The sequence below is a fragment of the Syzygium oleosum genome, unplaced genomic scaffold (assembly GCF_021117445.2).
Source record: "Syzygium oleosum isolate NSW1041296 unplaced genomic scaffold, Sole_v2.1 Sole_v2.03, whole genome shotgun sequence".
Classification (NCBI taxonomy): Eukaryota; Viridiplantae; Streptophyta; class Magnoliopsida; order Myrtales; family Myrtaceae; genus Syzygium; species Syzygium oleosum.
The window spans coordinates 16,692,546-16,711,046 of NW_026607487.1; the positions used below are offsets into that span (position 1 = coordinate 16,692,546).

At 42.3% G+C, this 18,501-nt stretch overlaps 3 protein-coding genes and 1 non-coding gene across 6 annotated transcripts; 1 reads left to right on the plus strand and 3 right to left on the minus strand.

The window, feature by feature from the left end:
• Positions 1-2,972: 2,972 nt before the first annotated feature.
• Positions 2,973-3,961, minus strand: LOC115671721 (E3 ubiquitin-protein ligase MPSR1-like). The gene has a single exon (XM_056309119.1). The coding sequence runs from the start codon at positions 3,934-3,936 to the stop codon at positions 3,193-3,195; it is 744 nt and encodes a 247-aa protein (XP_056165094.1). The 5' UTR covers positions 3,937-3,961; the 3' UTR covers positions 2,973-3,192.
• A 1,441-nt stretch (positions 3,962-5,402) lies between these two features.
• Positions 5,403-6,282, plus strand: LOC115671727 (protein DMP8-like). Its single transcript, XM_030593355.2, has one exon. The coding sequence runs from the start codon at positions 5,403-5,405 to the stop codon at positions 6,084-6,086; it is 684 nt and encodes a 227-aa protein (XP_030449215.1). The 3' UTR covers positions 6,087-6,282.
• A 325-nt stretch (positions 6,283-6,607) lies between these two features.
• LOC115671952 (beta-1,3-galactosyltransferase GALT1) lies at positions 6,608-12,105 on the minus strand. 3 transcript variants are annotated; one of them, XM_056309759.1, is made up of 9 exons: positions 11,646-12,105; positions 10,192-10,321; positions 9,228-10,013; positions 8,568-8,782; positions 8,203-8,484; positions 7,791-7,919; positions 7,540-7,719; positions 7,346-7,453; positions 6,608-7,219 (listed from the first exon to the last, which is right to left on the minus strand). In XM_056309759.1, the coding sequence occupies exons 3-9, from the start codon at positions 9,988-9,990 to the stop codon at positions 7,007-7,009; spliced, it is 1,890 nt and encodes a 629-aa protein (XP_056165734.1). In that variant the 5' UTR covers positions 9,991-10,013; positions 10,192-10,321; positions 11,646-12,105; the 3' UTR covers positions 6,608-7,006. The 3 variants fall into 3 exon arrangements, with proteins under 3 accessions (XP_056165734.1, XP_030449523.1, XP_030449525.1); XM_030593663.2 differs by having other exon boundaries at positions 10,192-10,324; XM_030593665.2 differs by having other exon boundaries at positions 9,228-10,091; positions 10,192-10,324.
• Positions 12,106-17,439: 5,334 nt separating this feature from the next.
• Positions 17,440-17,513, minus strand: TRNAT-AGU (transfer RNA threonine (anticodon AGU)). Its single transcript has one exon. It is a non-coding gene; the product is annotated as a tRNA-Thr (tRNA).
• Between the last annotated feature and the right edge of the window lie 988 nt (positions 17,514-18,501).

Consider the following 18,501-nt stretch of genomic DNA (forward strand, 5'->3'; position numbering starts at 1 on the left):
TCCTTTTTTATTTCTTTTTTCCTTTTTTAGATTTTTTCTTTCTTCATCTCGGTGGCCTGCGATGCCGAGAGAGGGCTAGGCGAGGGTTGCCCTCGCCCTATCTAGTGAAGCCGTCCCTCGCCTGTGGTCGGCAAGGGTGGCCCTGGCCAAATTGTCGGCCATCGGAGATGAAGAAATAAAAAAACTAGAAAGAGGAAAAAAGGAAAAAAAGGGAAAGAATTCAAAAAGAAAAGTAAAGGACAAAAATACCCTGGATTATCCGAAAAGTCAAGCCCCTCTTTGAAACTAATATAGCCACTTCCTGCCCTTATTTGAAATAAGATCTATTTTAGATCATTATTTGAAAAAATAATGACACTTAAAGCCCTTATTTGAAATAAGATCTACTTTAAGTCTTTATTTGAGAAAATGATGACATTTCAAGTCCTTATTTTAAATTTTATCTGTAAATTATTACCCCTCTTATATTTTTTTTTACGATACGAGGCTTTTTCTTTTTGACTTTTTTTTTTTGGCTAGAGTTTGGCTGTTTACCCAAAATCTATAATCTATTGTATACAAATGAATTTCGAGCGTTTAATGAGGTTTTATTAATATAAAAAAAGATAAGATGATGCTATTTTAATAGATGATTTCAAAGATTTAAATCTATAGTAAACCTTGTCCGGCTCAACTTTTCAAGATTGCTTTGTCTTTTCATTTGCTGGGTGCTTTTTTGCTTTTCTTGAAAAGAACAAATAAAGGTCTTAAACCATTCCTCTCTCTTTTTCTTTTTTTTTGGTTCAAAAGTCTTAAAACCTTTCTCTTGACTTTTTCATTTTGTCTACCTCTTTCGATTCTCCTTAGAGTAAAAAATTCGAAAAGATTTTCCTCGAGAGAAGTAATTGTCGTCATTGCTCCACTCTTTAGAGTTACAAATCCTGATAATTTTGAGAAATCATTATAATTCTTAATTATCGAATGAAAACAAATTAAAGTGATTGTTATTTTCAATATGTTTTTTGGAAGAAAGAGCCATTTACGACATGTAGGGACATCCAATTCAGAATGAGGTGGGTGTAAACGAGCATACACCTTTTCTATCGGATGAAATGGATCTCATGTAAAATCCACATGATCTAAACTAACGAGTGATTCGTGCTCACATGTATCGGGAGCATGCAATGTTTGCTCTGGACAAGTATATGCTTTCCATCTCGCGGGCAATGTAACTTTATAGGCCGTCGGATTATTGCGATGGGCACATCGAAAGAGTATTGTACTAAGCATATGCCATTGAGCAAAGGAATCACGTATGGCTGAACGATTGAGCAATGTTAGCAGCACTTTATTGTTTTTTTGGCCAAACACATGAGATTTGATACCCTGCGAGGGGCAACATAAGCTCGAATCCATCTCCCAAATTAAGTTAGACGAGAGGTGAAGTGAAAGCGAATGGCCTAAAACTATAAAATCGTTTGTATTTGATATGCGGGCAAGTTGAACACGAGCCACGCCCCTGATTCACGCGTATGAATTGCGCTGCCGAACAACCAAGCACACCTCACGAATCGCTTCTTTTAATTTGTTCGATGTGATTCATGAACTTTAATTCATTATGCAATATCATCCTGGGAATTCCTAAACTTTTGGTACTAAGTCAATTTAGCCTTTAGGGACAATATTGAACATTTTCATAATGTTCAATGACTAGATTGAATATAAATCAAAAGTTTAGGGACCACATTGAATAAATTAAAAGTTTAAGGACAGCATTGCACATTGAAATAAAGTTCATAGACCATATTGAACTAAGTAAAAGTTCAAGAACCACGTTGCACATTAGGCGAGACTTCAGGGACTATGTGCATCACTATCCCTTACCATAATTCTCTCTATTAGGGAAAAGTACCAAAACAACCATAAACTTATTACACTTGTGCCAATTCGGTTCTAAACCTTTTAATTGTACTAATTGAGTCTTAAACCTATTGACGATTTGCTAATGTAGTCCATCCAACCAATTTTGATCAACAATCGCTAATATGGACACCGATCGTTCTACGTGGCACGACCAGGACGTAAATAAAATTTACAATTTTTTAATATCTTTTCTGATTTTTTTCTTTTTTTTTTCACTACGGCCAGTAAAGGTCGTGGCCCTCACCTAAGCCACGAGCTTCGAGCCTTTGCCAAATCCGGCGAGGGTAACCCTCACCCATGTGAGGGCAAGCCTCACCATAGGGCACAAGGGCGGCTCTCGCCCAAACCACGAGGGCTCGACCCTTTCAGCCTGAGTGAGGGTCACCCTCGTCAGATGTAGAGAGGGTTCGACCCCCGTGGTCGGGCAAGAGCCGCACCCCTTGCTAGAAACCGATGAGGGAATCATATGTCCTCGCCGGCCACAATGAAAAAAAGAAAAAAATTAACAAAAAATTCAAAAAATATATTTAAAAATTGTAAATATTATTCATGTCAGCGCTACTCTTGCCACGTAGAACAGCCGGCATGCTTATCAGCGATTTCCGGCTAAAATTGACCGGGTGGATTATATTGGCAAACTGTCAAAAGGTTTAAAACTCAATTAATACAATTGAAATATTTATAACTGAATTGACACAAGTGCAATAGGACTATAACTTTTTTGGCACTTTCTCCTCTCTATTTTGACGAAGAAAATTTCCTAAATACCAAAGTGGAGTCATTTACTTGATTCATCTAATATATATACACACAACGAACCAAACAAGACCCATGGCTTTCGGACCTTAATTCAGGTGAGTGGAACTCTCATCATGGAGCATGACCGGATATCAACTACCAAAAACTAAAACCAGGCTCTAGTGGGCCTTATATCGAACTCACTTAAAAAGAGACGCAATATCACCAGCATCAAATGATTGCTGGTTGGTCTAGTTCATGCACGAGGACGACATCTTGATAAGGGATGACCTCATGCTTGCGACCTTTCTTGAATTTCGTGCACAAAACCCTAGTCAAGAAGCCCCAATGTCCATTATTCGCCAAGCCAAATAGAAAAGTAAACAAAGAACAACATCAAAACTCAATCAGAGGGAGGCTCCAAGCCGGGCTTACAACATCACACGTCACGCCCAAAGTGCTGTTTCCCTAAACTCGAACGATGCAAGAAAACAAAGAACAAAAGAACAAAAACTCAGCAGGAGGACAGGACACGACTCATGCTCCGTCCCTTCAGTAGTGATGATGAAGATGATGATGATGATGATGATGAACGATCAAGCTCGAACTGTCTCGTCTCACGACGGAGAAGCTGATCCAAACGTCCCTCCTCCCCTGTTCTCTTCCTTCGCCTTCTTCGCCATCGTCCTCCCATCTATTCCTCGCGGCGGCTGCCTCGTCCACGGGCATCTGGTACCGGCAGACCGGGCAAGTCCCGTGAATCCCGAGCCACCGCTCGATGCAGCCGCCGTGGAACCTGTGCCCGCACGGCATCTCTCTCCCCTCCTCGAACTCCTCCATGCATATCGCGCACTCCTCCTCCTCCTCCTCTTCTCCCTCCTCCTCTCGCCCTCCCTCGCTCGTCCTCTTGATCACGTCCCGCATGGCCCGCACGGACTCTCCCGACGCCGGCGGCCGGCCGCCGCCCTTGCCGGCCCGCAGCGCGCGGAGCAGCGGCTCCCAGCTGGGCGGTGGCGGCGACGAGGGGTCCACGACCACCGTGTCCTGTGTCAGCGGGTTGACCAGGATGATCCTGTCGCGGGGTCGTGGGTTGTGGCCGCGTTCTTGATTCTGGTTTTCTTGGAGCCTCGGAGGAGCTTCGGGCGGCGGTGGTTCTGCATCGGAAGAAGCCATGCGAGCTGTCAGGGAGTTGATGGGGAGGGGTGAAGATGAGAAGATCGGCAGATATTTGGTGGATTGCGCCCACAGGGTTTGTGTATTTGATTGGATGGAGGAACAATCAAAGAATTGCACCATGAAAGTGATTGGTGGACACTTGTCTTGTTGGTCAGAGGTGGACCAACTTGATTTATGTTTGTTTATGTAATGTAATTACTTGTCGTTTTGTGAGTTTTGACAGAATTTCGTCAGATTACACCAAAATATATATAAATGGGGTGTTCGTGTTTATCCATTATGACCAAACCTTACATCTCCATCTAGCCTCTCCCTCAGGAGATACTTAGAGGTTAGAGCTCACCTGCCCTTGAATTGCTGCTATGAAGCAGCGGGATGCTATTCGAATAGCTTAAACTTAATCTCAAATTATAACCCGATTAGTCGTTAATCACAGCAGGACCTCTTTTAAGCTTTAAAATGTGCTCCTAAAGGAGTTAATACCATTAAAAATCTCGAATCGATACATGTATGATGTGTTTATCGCAAACCAATTTTCGCGTCGGCAAAGATCTCAAATCATTATCCTTGTGATATGTTTACCGCGAGCTCATTCTCGTCCCACCAAAAATGCTAAATCAGTGCCTTTACCCAAATTTACTCTCCGTTAAAATGCATGCGTATCGACACACATAGCAAGCAACCGCAAAATGAATCTAATGTGAAGAATCGACGTGAAAAATCCACTTGTGTTGACATGTACGCATCTTGACGGATGACAAATTTGGATCAGGGTATCGGTTTAGGATATTTTTGGAGAGGCGAAAATTAATCTGAAGTAAATGTGTCGTGGATGATCAATTTGAGATTTTTAATGATATTAACTCGTTTGATAAATAATATGGTATCTAAAGTGTTAGAAACCCATCCTAATTATAAGCGCATAAAGACGATCATCCGTGTAACTGTAATTCTTTTGATATTGGATCGGGCTCTCGGTGGCCAATGGCCATTGATCAATCCCTGTTTAGAATGGGATGGCAAAGAGTTTCAATCCACAACTTCCACGGATGATATGACAAGTACGTTTGTACAAGAATAAAGTATATTTATACATTTAAATACATCGGCGTACTGTAGAAGAACAAGCTATACTTTTCGAGGCAAAACATGCATGCGCTGTCCATACGAACAATATGAATGATATGAAAGCCTCTAAAGATACTCTCGAAGAAAAAGAATTGATTTCGACTATATTACACATAAAATATCAATTGCGCGGAAGCGTATGGTCCGTGCATGAAAAAAGATCAAGTAATTTGAAAAAATTCATACGGAAAAAATAAATAATCAAAAACATCAAACGTGCCAAAGTTAAGGTTAGATCGTTCTTCCATGAACGTTAGAACAAAAAACTTCCTCGAGCCTTTTGAATTTGAATTCATGGAGAGAAGTTACTAAATTTGCGGGAAGTAACTGCTCCTGTAAGAGTTCGATATGCTTCATATATTCAGACAACGATTCCGACACATTCCATCTTCTCTCTTCGCACTCTTTCTCATCTGCGCTTCTTTTCGCTTTGCCGGGATCCAGATAGACAGAAGACAATGGAGCAACAATCTCCGGACGTCGGCATCAAAATCTACACGCCCACGAAAACCCCGCCGCCGGAGGATGCCGATACCGCTTCCGCGCCGGAGCCAGTCCCCGCGAAAGGCCGCGGCGGCGACGCCGCTGCTCCTGCCGGGCGGAAGAGGAAGGCCGTGGCGAAGGGGGTGCAGAAGACGCTCTCGAAGACCTCGATGCTCGCCAACTTCCTCCCGACGGGGACCCTCCTGGCATTCGAGATGCTCCTCCCGTCAGCATACGGGAGCGGCGAGTGCTCGGGGGTGAACACGTCGATGATCCACGCGCTCCTCGGCCTCTGCAGCCTCTCCTGCTTCTTCTTCCACTTCACGGACAGCTTCAAGACGCCCGACGGCCAGGTCTACTACGGGTTCGTCACGCCGCGGGGCCTGTCGCTGTTCAAGACGGGCCTCGGGGTGGAGGTCCCCCAGGACGAGCGGTACCAGGTGAGGTTCTCTGATCTGGTGCACGCGGTGATGTCAGTGATGGTGTTTGCGGCAATCGCACTGTCGGACTACCGGGTGACGAATTGCCTCTTCCCAGGGCACGTGAAGGAGATGGACCAAGTGATGGAGAGTTTCCCCGTGATGGTGGGAGTCGTGTGCAGTGGCCTCTTCTTGGTCTTCCCCAACACCAGATATGGCATAGGGTGCATGGCCACTTGATCATTCACTACGTAGTTTCTACCATATATGTGTTTTGTCCGTCTGAACCGTTGCCTGTAGTTATTTGTTTCATTGTTGGTGTAACAGTCATTGTTTTGAGTGCGGGTTGCTGCATGGAATATAGCGTTGGATGTTGTCTAGGGTTGACATTGTTTCTTCAATTGGTTCATCTTCTCTATCGTTCACTTTCAAATTAGTGATGCATTGAGACCAACTTAGCCGTAGTTTCTACGTGTCAGTCCGAACACTGCATCTTTCTTGTCTTGGTAGATTATAGTCCTAAACAGATTGCTCTGCTCGTTGAAGATGCGTGATGACTCAAGTCGTTCGCTGACTTGAGAAAGTTCTCTTCTTTTACCCGATGCATTACAGTCTTTCATGAACATATTAAATACTAGACAGGCTCTGTCACGTACCCAGGAAAATTCTTCCGACGCCATTATAAGTAGGAGACAAAGGTGAAAAAATGCCATTCACCCAAAGTCCAAATTGAAAAGTAAGAAGAAGAGACGAGACTGAACTTGAAGCAAGAAAGAAGATCACTTCACGTATAGAGCAAAAAGAATGCTGGTAACTGATAAGTATTTAATGTTTGTCAAACATCTTGGTAAGCGGTAGCCTGGTAATCACCTATGACTAACTCTGTACAATCATCCCTCTCTCTCTCTCTCTCTCTCTCTCTCTCTCTCTCTCTCTCTCTCTCTCTCTCTCTCTCTCTCTCTGTGCGGTGATCAACTTGTCCGAGCATTACCCCCATGGACCACACAGGATACTAACTATACAATGTAGTCGGGGAAAAGAATAAACAAAATTGGAGGAGGAGAATTTAGTGGGGGAAACCTCTCCTTCTTTCCACGCAATAAGTTCTATACTGAGATGTCAATCTCGCTCGTCGCGCAGCTTCAGAAACTGTAAAGAGCCTACCGATCTCCGCAACATGTGGCACGTTTGGCTTCTTGAAGTTTCTGCCATAGGCAAAGCATCTCTCGAGGGCCTTGGTAGTGGGCAACCACATAACCATCCTTGCAACCCTCGTTATAGACCCTCCCATCGTTCTCATAATGTACTTTCGTACCACTCTTCTTCATATCGGCAATCCAGATCCCCATTGCCACATCTTCCAACTTAAACATCTGTCACAATAACATCGACGACTCATTGCACAGCATGTGAAGCAACTCGCAAGAGAGAAGCGCAATAGCCATGAATGACAGTAAAACGCATGTTTCATCATTTATGGAAGTAAAACTTATCTGTACCTTCAATTGGCCATCTTGATATTTCTTATGGACAGCAGATGCAATGTCATGGGACACCACATAACCCGGCCCATGTGCCCAAGGAGGATAAGAATCTTCACGCCATTCCTTTGTCAATGAAAGAGGTGCAGCTAAAAGGTTAGGCCAACCACGCTTCAATATGGAACCATGAACCATAATGTGTAGGAACATACCTCGTGGCTGATATACCACTTGCTATCTGTATTTCGATGAGGCCGAGATTCAGAGTTGATGAGTCCATATAGCAGCCCGCTTTTTGCTTTTACCCTTCCTAGAGAAGCCAGCACTTCATCCACTCGAACAAATGCATCATCATCAGTCTTCATTATATACTTGGCTGGATGGACCTTTGTCTGTGGAGAGGATAAACTTATGAGGTTATAAAAAGTACCCTTATCTTGGTAAGGAAAAGAGAAGACTTTACCCCAAAGATGCAGATGGCAAGGGTTTTCCATGTTATGAGATTGTAGTAGTCCACAAAGGGCATCAGCTGTACATCTCCATATGTTCTTGCCTCGTTCCAAAGCTCCTCATTCACTATCTGGTTCTTGTGCTGTAACACAATTCAAAGTTGATAAATAATTTGACAGCCACAATATAACAGAATATTAATCCAGAATGTTTGAGATCTTGCATCCTGCTGAATGAAAAGATAACGTGTTGGCACAGAGAGTGAAAAACAGACACGATGATTGAGGGAATATGCCCTGCATAAAAAATTGTTTGCAGCATGCGGTTTCACTATAATGTTAGGCTGGAAAAGATTTCAGCTCCTTTATAGAAAACGAACACAGATGGGCACAAGACGAGAAGGTCCAAAACATGGGAAAACTCACCAAACCAACAAAAAAGCGCACCGCTACTGCCCCCGAGCGCACAGCTGCATATTGCATCCATGTTCTCCTAACGGACATGCGACGCTTAAAGTTGTTTGCTGTTGAAAACACACCAATGAAGAGATCTAATTGCCTCTCGCGAGGAAGAGGAACCGATTTGAGGGACTCCAAATCAGTAGTATGGTCCGAATCCTCTGATGTGGGTAAACCACTGGCAACAACTGAATTCAGTTTAAGATCCCCAGAGATTTTAACTTCACTTACAAGCCAGGGCTCCAAGGTCTGAAAGCATAAGGGAAGGAAATGACCAAATGCTTCTGCAAAACAAGCTTCTACAAACAACTACAGATGGAAGAATAACTCACTTCACGATAAGCAAATGACGTTACGTGCTTTCCATCAACAGTCATTTGGATCCCTTCTGATCCAACCCTAAGTGTTGCAACAGACAAATAACCTTGCTTAAAGGGAAAGTATTTCCTAGATGTAGATTTCCTGGTTGGATTCAGTTTTGAACTGTTTAAACGTGCGCGATTATCATCATTACCCACCATCTTGTTGCACTGGTCCAACTCATCAACTGAAGAAGAAAATATAGCACAGTCAGCCACAGCCACCATGAGGAATATCAATAGTATTAATCATCTCCAAATCACATAGAAAAGCCAAATTTAAACAATTAGCAGATTTCACATGATTGCAATTAACACTATGTTCCCAAATATTCATGAACATGACGGGTCCTCAAGGTCCAGGATTAACTGCTACACAGGTATTCGAAAAACTAGAATTTCAGAGGCACAGCAGATGGCCAAATAAGTTAGAAAAGGACTTGAGCCAGCTTCTGCAATAAGTCAAAGGCTCCCTTTAGAAATCAAATACGAACGGTCAACAATGCATCAAAAGCAGTAACTACTGAATTACATAGAATATAGATTGAGATATAATGAGCACCACCCACCTCGTACAAAATTAGCACTCAATTACTGAGAACCACAAAGGTGATGAGTATCCTTATTCTTTACCTTTCTTATTCTTTTCTGGAGATGGGGATGGACAGCGTTCCTCTTCGCCCCAATCATGAGCAAGAGTCCAGGTATTTTGGACAATAACTGGATCTTCAGTGATCTTATCTCCATGAAGCCTTACATTATAGTGTAAAATAATGGGTGGATCGGGCTCTCCGGGAAGTGGTTCCCCAGTTAAGTCTATCCGAAAGTTGCCGAGAAGACCATCTGGGATGCCAATAATTGTTACGGAAGAGCCCTGGGTAAGGCCACAAGGAACTCGCAACCTAAATCCCTCATTACCAAGCTCCGTAGCATCCATTCTGTTAAGGAAATGAGGACATTGTTTCTCATTTGTCCTCCTTCGTGAAGTGTCATTGCCAGAGGCAAGCCTTTCCTCTTCAACTGAGAGCATGAGGCTATTCCATGCATTCTCAGCCTGTTTTATAGCCTCTAAACCATTAGGTAATCCTTGAGCTCTATCTATCAAATGCCTCAAATGATGCCATGAAAAGAGAGATTGCTGCTCTTCAGTAGACATATTCCTTTCAGCAAAAAGACTCGAGACCACTGTTTCAGTGGAGATAACAACAGATTTGTTCACCGGACTTTGAATGGTTGGTGGAGCGGTAGCACGCACCCACTCGAGAGGATTACTCGCATTTGAGGAGAATGGATTAGACAGATAGCCTTGCCCCATGGGATTGTTCAAGACCACATATCTTAGGACGAGTAACATGAAAAGAGACGCGACCAAAACACCGCCGTACCATTTCTTCATCTTTCTTCAATGCAAGCACAAATCTGCAACAGCCACAGGTCTGATTTATACAGTAGCTAAGCAAATAGAAATCAGAAAACGGCAAGTCGTGCTCATTTGACCTATTCGAAGAGGAAGAGTATCTGCTGAGTAAGCCCGGGTATCATCAAGAAGAAGAGCAAGCACAAAGAAAAGGACTTTTCAGGAACTTCAGCAACATACATGGAGATGTCTCTGTTCTCAAGAAGCAGCCATTTTGCATCTTGCCATCATAACTGGAACAATGACACTTTTGGAGATAGAATTCCGGAAGGTGCAAAACCGATGACAAGGGTCCATTTATCAATAATTTCTGCTGACGATTGGAATAAAACACATGGCATTAGTACGTTGCTGATAAAACAACATGTAAGTTATAGCTATCATACAGAGAAACAAGACAGTTAAAAAAAAGCCGTGAAATGACAAACAGTAGAAGAGAGAAACGACCTAATGCTACTTGAATGCAGCATATTATGCAGCTTTCTACAATAACTTTCCTCTAAAGATGATCCAAGGAAATACGTCACATAACCTCAAAGCAAACTATTATCAACAGATAAAAAAGGCCTTTCTCAAAATTTAGCTCTGCAAATGGCCATAGCATCCACGCCTTTGCATAACTTAGGAGTTTCTTTATACAATGTAAGCTCTTAGCCGAATATAGAACATGTATCTGCTCCGGAAAACACCGTGTTTGAAGCAAATTGGTGTGGCTTGCTAAGTGTATTGCGTGCGCAAATCCCTTTTCCTTTCAACATTGAAAACCGACTCTTCCTAATCCTAACACTTCATCAAAAACCCAAAATAGGAGGATTTGTAATTTGAACTCTTTAAGTAGATGCCCTAGATACTCGACTAACCAAATGAACAAGATGGCAAGTGATACTGTTGGAAATTCGCAAATAAAAAACATGACAAGACTTACAAAATCAGAGTCGAAAAATGAAAATGGAATCAAGAATAGACGACATAAGGAGATACTTAGATCAGATCAAGAAGCAACTGAAGTGGGGCACACTTAAGTTGGTGTAGCTAACCCTTTTTGTTTCTAATTAAATGGCTGACCTTAAAGTTTAAAAGAAAAAAAATGATGCATGCACCATCCGCCAAGGCTTTTACCGTTCAAGCAAAGGATGCAACTTTCACCCAAGAAGAGAATAAAAAGCAAACCACCGAGCATACAAGTACGCGCTCGACAGCATAACACAAGCAGTTGCATTGACCAAGTCAACATCTAATTACATGCTCAATTTCACTCAAAGATCAAACTTCATCACTTTGATGCAGGGGTTTTCCTGCGCGACGACAGGAGTCGTAATAGGTTACAACAATCAGACGAAAAGCGTACAATTACATGAAACCGCTCCCTCAGACAAATGCACAGAGAGGGGGGATGGAAACTAATCAAACGGATCGATTCTTCAAATTCCTGAAAATCCCAACACGTCTCGCATTCCTCTTCGGGGTAAAAACAAACAGTACCCAGACGAACGCACTCCAGAACAAGCGAGCCCAGACGCACATTCACTCCGACTAACACACACGCGAGCGAGGCGAGAGAAATCCGAAATTCACTCGAGAAAATCACGGGCAACTGACCGGAGGGCGCGAAGAGCGAGAGGCCGAGACCTTACCGAGCTCAGCAGCAGCCGCCGCCGGGAGAGGAAAGAAAAGACGAAAGAGAAACCCGGAACCGCCGGAGATCGCGCGCTCGGGCGGCGGCGGCGACCCCCTCTCGATTCAGCAACCGGCACAGCGGCGGAACCAGCGGCTTCCCACCCACCTCTACTCCGACTGCATGGACGATAATGGAGAGACAGAGATGAGGGGAGTGAAGGAGAAGCCAGGGATCTGTGTCGCCCTTTGCCGTACTGCGGACGCCAGGAAGAATTGGAAAAGTCCACGCGCAAAAGAGGCAATGACGATGGAGCCGCGAGCAGGAAGGAAGGAAGGAAGGAAGGGAGAAGACCGTTCAATCCCTGTCCGCCATTCTTGACAACAGCAGAAAGCAAGCAGCTTTCGCACTGTACAAATCTCTCTCTCTCTCTCTCTCTCTCTCTGGTCGTCTTCTTCTTTTCTTTTCTTCGGGCCTTCTCTTTTGCGCTTTACCATTTTTTTTACTCGCTGTTCCAGAGAAGTAGAAAAATAAGCGAAAGTAATAAATAAAAAATAATAATCGCTTTTTCTTTTTTTTTTCAAAAAGGGCGTTCAATATAATAAGGGAGTGGCCGGGTGGGTCTTTTCCGAAGAAATTTCTTTTAAAAGGCTTGACTTTGACCCGTGCGCGCGCCACAGGCGGTGCGCCACGTGGAAAATTTGCGCCGGTCACTGTACGTCCGACGACGCTGGATGGTGACATCTCGAGGACCTTTTGATCGGCCTACGGAACGGCTAACTTTTGATCTCGACCGTCGATTTCTGCGGATGAATTTTTTTGGGGCAAGAAATCTCTTTCAAAGCAACTACTGACACGATAATTAGTTTCTTTTGAAACTTTTGTCAAAAAACATTTTCAGGTATTCGTCATGTTTAATGCACCGGCTGTTTTCATGATATACATAATCAATACATCAAAATATAAAATAAACTTCTCGAATAATGACACGAATGATCTCCAAACTTTGACTTAATGCGATCTATGAACTTTTAATTTGTTCGATATGGCCCCTAAATTTTAGCTCAATGTGTAATGCGGCCCCTGAATTTTTAATTATTTCAATGTGCTCCATAAATTTTTTGTACACGTTCAATTTAGTTCCTAAACTATACGAAAATGTTTAATATTATCATTTCGCTAATTCAAATTCAGGACAACGATGAACATTTCAGACCGAACTGAACATGTAACAAAAACTTAGGGACCACATTGCACATTAAGTTACAGTTCATGAACCACGCTGAACATTTTCATATAGTTATCGGACCGAACTGAACATGTAACAAAATTTTAGAGACCGTATTGCCGAACAAATTAGAAGATCGGGAATCATTTGTGTTATTTGCTCTATTCGCCTTGTGAAGGACTTGCACAATCCAATTTCTATCTTCTTCTCGGTGGCAACGCCGTCTTCGGCCTAGGCGCGGAGGTACAAAGGCCAGAAGGGGCCGGCCGGCCGGCCGGCCGTAGCAGGTGGGGGCGAGACCCTGGAAAGGACACGGCCTATTTAGTTCCGCACGAGCTGTCAAAAATTGACCATATCATTAATCCACCCAATTAACAGACAACAAAACCAAAACCTTCGACGACCACGCGGCACTAATTATTATAATCAATGGAGTTGTGTTTAATAATGTTGTTTGTTGTAGCTGGTGATTACATCTGTCGTTTTGCAGTTGGAGTGCAATTTTCAGGAGTTAGGCCGCATGTCAACACAGGAGCCAGCTGACACCGGCGAACTACTTGGAGGCCGAGAGGGTTTGGAGTCGACTTCAAGGAAAATCTTGGGATTAAAATTATTTTTATTCCGCGATTAGGTCGTGTCCAGACTGGTTTTCGCGAACTTTTTACCGGGCAATCTAAAGAGCACAATCTCCCGCTCATCGATCCAGTAGATTTGAGACTTTTAACTACCAATGTGCTCCCAACATGATTTGAATCTAAAATCAAAAGGGAGAGAAGTAAACTCCATCGGCATTTAAGCCAGACACCATGTTGGTAGTCCGCATTTTGTTTTGTACGATAGATACCGCCGTGATTAAAAAAACATTAATTTTGGTGGCATGAGTGCAAGATAGTCATGACAACCATAGGGTGCATGGTTGGAATTTTCAAGAAAGACACGATTCTCCCATTTTGATCTAGTGTTTAATGGATGCAAGGAGTAACACATCGCCATACCTTATTATCGCCCAACACATGTTGGAGACGTGTGTCGTGGGTACATTTATTCACTTGTTATAAAAAGGGGTAATAGTATAAACGGTCGATGAAATTCGATCAAATGTGTAATGTCGCTCTTGAACTTTTAATTTGTGCAATATGATTCATGAACTTTAGCCAAATGTACAAGTTATCCCAACAAGTGAATAAGGGGTTCAAAGACGGCATTTTTACAGGAGGAAGTGGCACAAATGGTTCCTAAACTTTGGCCAATGTATAATGTCGTTCCCGAATTTTTAATTTATTCAATGTGAAGTTGAGAAAATGTCCATAATCTAGACACGATGACGGCAATGGTTGTCCAATCACGCCCTATAAGTTCCCGTAACTTAAGTACTAATAAATGATCACCATGCCCGCACGGCACTTGATAAAACACCACTCCTTTAAACCGGTCGTGTTTACTAAAAGATTCCTTCGATGATTATGTCTAATCTTGATGTCACAGAGACATAATCATTCATTCATCGCTACATAGGTTCATGATGGAATTCGTCAAAAAGCTTTGGTAATTAGCACATTGCCTTACAATCCACGGTTTAACTAGCTCATCCTAGCACTTCAACTAGTTTTCTCTTTTAGGCCCACCTACACCGACCACCTTACTGGTAAAAACAAAGGGGGACTTGTAATTGTTGATCTTAGGCACGGAACCCATTCATTGCGACTACTGTAATTGTTACGTTAAATTTGGGACAAATCATGATAAGCCTGGGTGCCTACATACTTGTCCACGATCTTTAAGCAGACATGATTATCATGGTGTATACAATAAATACATACTTTGTTCATGATATTAAAAGCGGCGCGAGGCCCCATTTCTTGTTCGGGTCGATTCGGCGACGTCGCGAGTTGCAATCCGAACTAAATTTTGTGATGGGTAATCTCAAATCTCAAATCAATGTGTCGACGTAACCGCTATACTCACCAGGCAATCGTGCACAATGCAAGTAAATCGACCAAATTTACTCGTCGATATTATTACAGGATAATGACACAAATTGTCCCTGAACTTTGACTCATATGTAATGTGGTCTCTAGACTTTTAATTTGTTCAATTTGATCCATGAACTTTATCCGAATGTTCAATGTAGTATCTGAAATTTTAAATTTATTCAATGCGGTCCATATACTTTTGGTACATGTTCGATGTAGTCCTTGAACTCTATAAAAATATTCAATGCAGTCCCTGAAACCAAATTAAGAGTTCAGGGATCACATTGCACATTCGGTTAAAGTTTGGGGACTATATTGAACAAATTAAGAGTTCATGGACCACATTGCATATTCGGTTAAAGTTCATGGACCATATTGAACAAATTAAAAATTCAGGAACTACGTTACATATTGGACCAAAGTTCAGAGACCGTCTGCGTCATTTTCCCGTATTATATTCTATGCTATTTGGAAAGGAGGCAGGTGGAGAGGCCACATGTAGAAAGGAAGAGGAGAAACACGAGACGGTTGATTAGGCGACCTTTCTGAAACGAGGAGACGCCCAATACGAGGATCTTCTCTTAATCTTTTAATTAAGTTGAATATCATCAGCTGGCCTTCCCCACGAGTTTGTTTCCCCAAATATCTTATTGCCCTGGATCGACAGATTCTAGAGCAGATCTCCAAGTTTGTGTATTTTAATGTCACATTGCATTTGCCCCTTCGTTTGACTCCGACCTAAATTCCTTTATTATTATATCTTTTTTGAGCTTGTAAAGACCGTGCACATGGGGAACTTGGAAGCACCTTTCGTCTGTTTCGGGTTCCCCCCTCCCCGCTGAATTCAGAAGATAATCAAATTCAAATGCACAAGGGCAAAGCATCGTCATGATTACCAAAATTCAAACCCATCGTTTTTAATACGTTTGGTCCTTTGTTTTTTTTCCTCCTTTACCTTTTTGAGTGGATTTGAAAGTCTTAGTTCACAGTCTTCCCCACCGTTTAAGAACACGAATGATTCGTTATGCATGCGTGAGTCTTGTTGCGTCTATATCGAATCGATCGACGTTTAAGTACGACGGGACTCACTAAATTCAATTGTTCAAGTATATCCGAGTGCATGCAACTGGAGCGAGCAAAAAATCTCTTCTTGTGCCTTTACAAGATTGACACACGCTATATCGATCTCACCCAAACTCCAACACCACTCAAACCTGCCCTTATTCCACCTTCCCCATTCCACCCCGCGATTATAATTTTAAATCAATGTGACTCAATGTTCGAATACGCGAAACATTTGCAAACAATTACGTATTTGTCGTGGCTTAATAGATTATGGACCTTGTATATTGACATTGTCCGCTAGGACACCAAGTTATTGTCACCTCTTTTTCTTGCGGCTAATCCGGACCATGACATGGGAATCCTAAAACCCGGACTCGAGCAGTTAGGGCACATTGAAACCTCAAACAAGTAATAACAATTGGGTCAAGCTGGTTGTTAGTCCCGGAATATAACGTCATGATGCTTGAACGCGGAGCCGAGTCAAAATTCCTTTGTTAAGAATTCGTTGGTTTTGAGGTCATGGTGCTACTTTATGATACTAAATGACTTGCGTGCCCTTTTTTCAATGTCTATCTAGTCAGCTTGCTTGTTTTACTATCATTTTTGGGAGATCGAATAATAAATTGAAGATCCAAGTTGATTTGCTTCTATGAGAACGCGCATGTTGAATGCAGAAAGAATGTACACAGTTTCGACCTCCTCAAACATCTATGATAAGAACGATAATCCCACGCTATTAAATGATGGATAAAATGACGATACGCAAGTTAGCCAATATAACTAAGATTTGACCTCATCTTTTCTCCTTTCGTCTTCTTCTTTCCCTTTCAGTTATTCTAGACATATCTTCTGAATTATATTGGAATTGTGGCAAGCTCTCTGTCTCTAGATGAAGTACGACACATCTAATCAATTCAGACAAAACAACGACGATGATGATGATAAGTCAGCTCCTAGGCAAAAACCATTGTGGAAGTAAAATCCCGTGCAAGCAGCAAATTGTAACGAATATCAGTGTTCACCAATTGCGTACATATTATCCCGGGTCAGGGTGACTTGCACTAGCCAAAGGTTTAAATTTAATTGATTCATAGGATTTGCAGGGTATTCCATCAACTTTCAATTGGGAAAATTACCAAGAAAAAGTTTTAAATGTATTGTACGGACGATACCAATTCAGTCCTAAATCTTTAAATTTAACTAATTTAGTCGTAAACCTTTTAATGATTTGCTAATGTAACCATTATGCTCAATTTTTAGCCGACAATCGCTGCCGTGGGACACGGGCGCTAACGAGGATAATTTTTTACATTGTTTTTTTAATTATTCCGAATTTGGGGTGATTCGTGGAGGAAGAAGAAAGAAAGAAAGAAAGAAAGAAAGAAAATCAAAAGGGAAAAAAATAAAAAAAAATCATTAAAAAACTTAATTTTTTTTAAAAAAAGTTTACAAAAGTTATTCACGTCAAAAGGGGGGGAAAAGGAAGGACAAAAACAGTGGAAAAAGAGCCCGAAACCATTTGAGAAAAGGGGTAATGACCAAGTTGGTGCTCTCGTTGAGAGTCGAACTCAAGACCTCCCGCTTACTAAGCGGGTGCTCTAACCAACTGAGCTACGAGAGCTTTCTGATCACATATGCCAAAGTCATTTATTACCAACTTTCTCCACTCAATTTCAAAAGAGGAAATATTAAACTTGACGAGAAGAGAGAGTTTATGCGGGCATTGGAATGCTGCGAGCACTGACGAATCTCCAGTCCAGGCGAAACTGAAACTCGGGCTCCATTCACTCACTCACTCGCCCTGTTTCCAGGATCGTTGGGATGGGATCTTGAGACCGAGAAGAACCAAGGAAAAGGCAAAAGTTCATGACTTCCTGTTTCTCAAGGAGCTGTGCAGCACTGAAATCATTGATGTGTGAGTTGTTTCACGGGTGATAAACGAGCTCGTTCATTCGAGACACTCGGGGTATGTATGTATGTATGTATGTATGGTCATGAGCAGTAGCAGGACCTTGGCAACTCGGCTTAGACTCTCATCCCATCTGCTCTTTTGGTCAACGTTACTTCCCTTTGTTTTCTATGGGTCCATAGAGTTGATCAGGGTTCCGTGAACGACTTCGTCGTCGTTGTTCTTCTTTTTGTAAAGCACGTCGTGCTTGACCCCCTTCTTTCATCTTTTCCATGGTTTCGAGCTTGCATTGTTTTCGAAGGTGGGTGCTCTGCACGGTCAGTCTTGTGACCGGAGAATCGCGAATGTCGCGAACTTGATTCCACATCCTCTGTGCATACTGGTTGATAGTTTATTTGACAAAGATACATTGTCTCACATAAAAAAGCTATGAGTGTCTGGACCAATTTATAAGTGTGGAAGTCTTCTAATCACGAGCTAAGTGGGCTGGACTCTACGATTCTCGTGTGCGAGTGCGTGAAATTACCCAATTTTTGGTGTACTTAGCACTTGGAATTCCCGTGGGCCAGAATTGGCACTAATCGATGGCAATTGTTTTTCTCTATTATAAATTTGACGTTTCAGGTTCAATATCTTCCATTTTCAATTTTCGTTTCTTCCCTATAAAAACAGCATTTATTCTCCAATTGTTTCCTTTTGA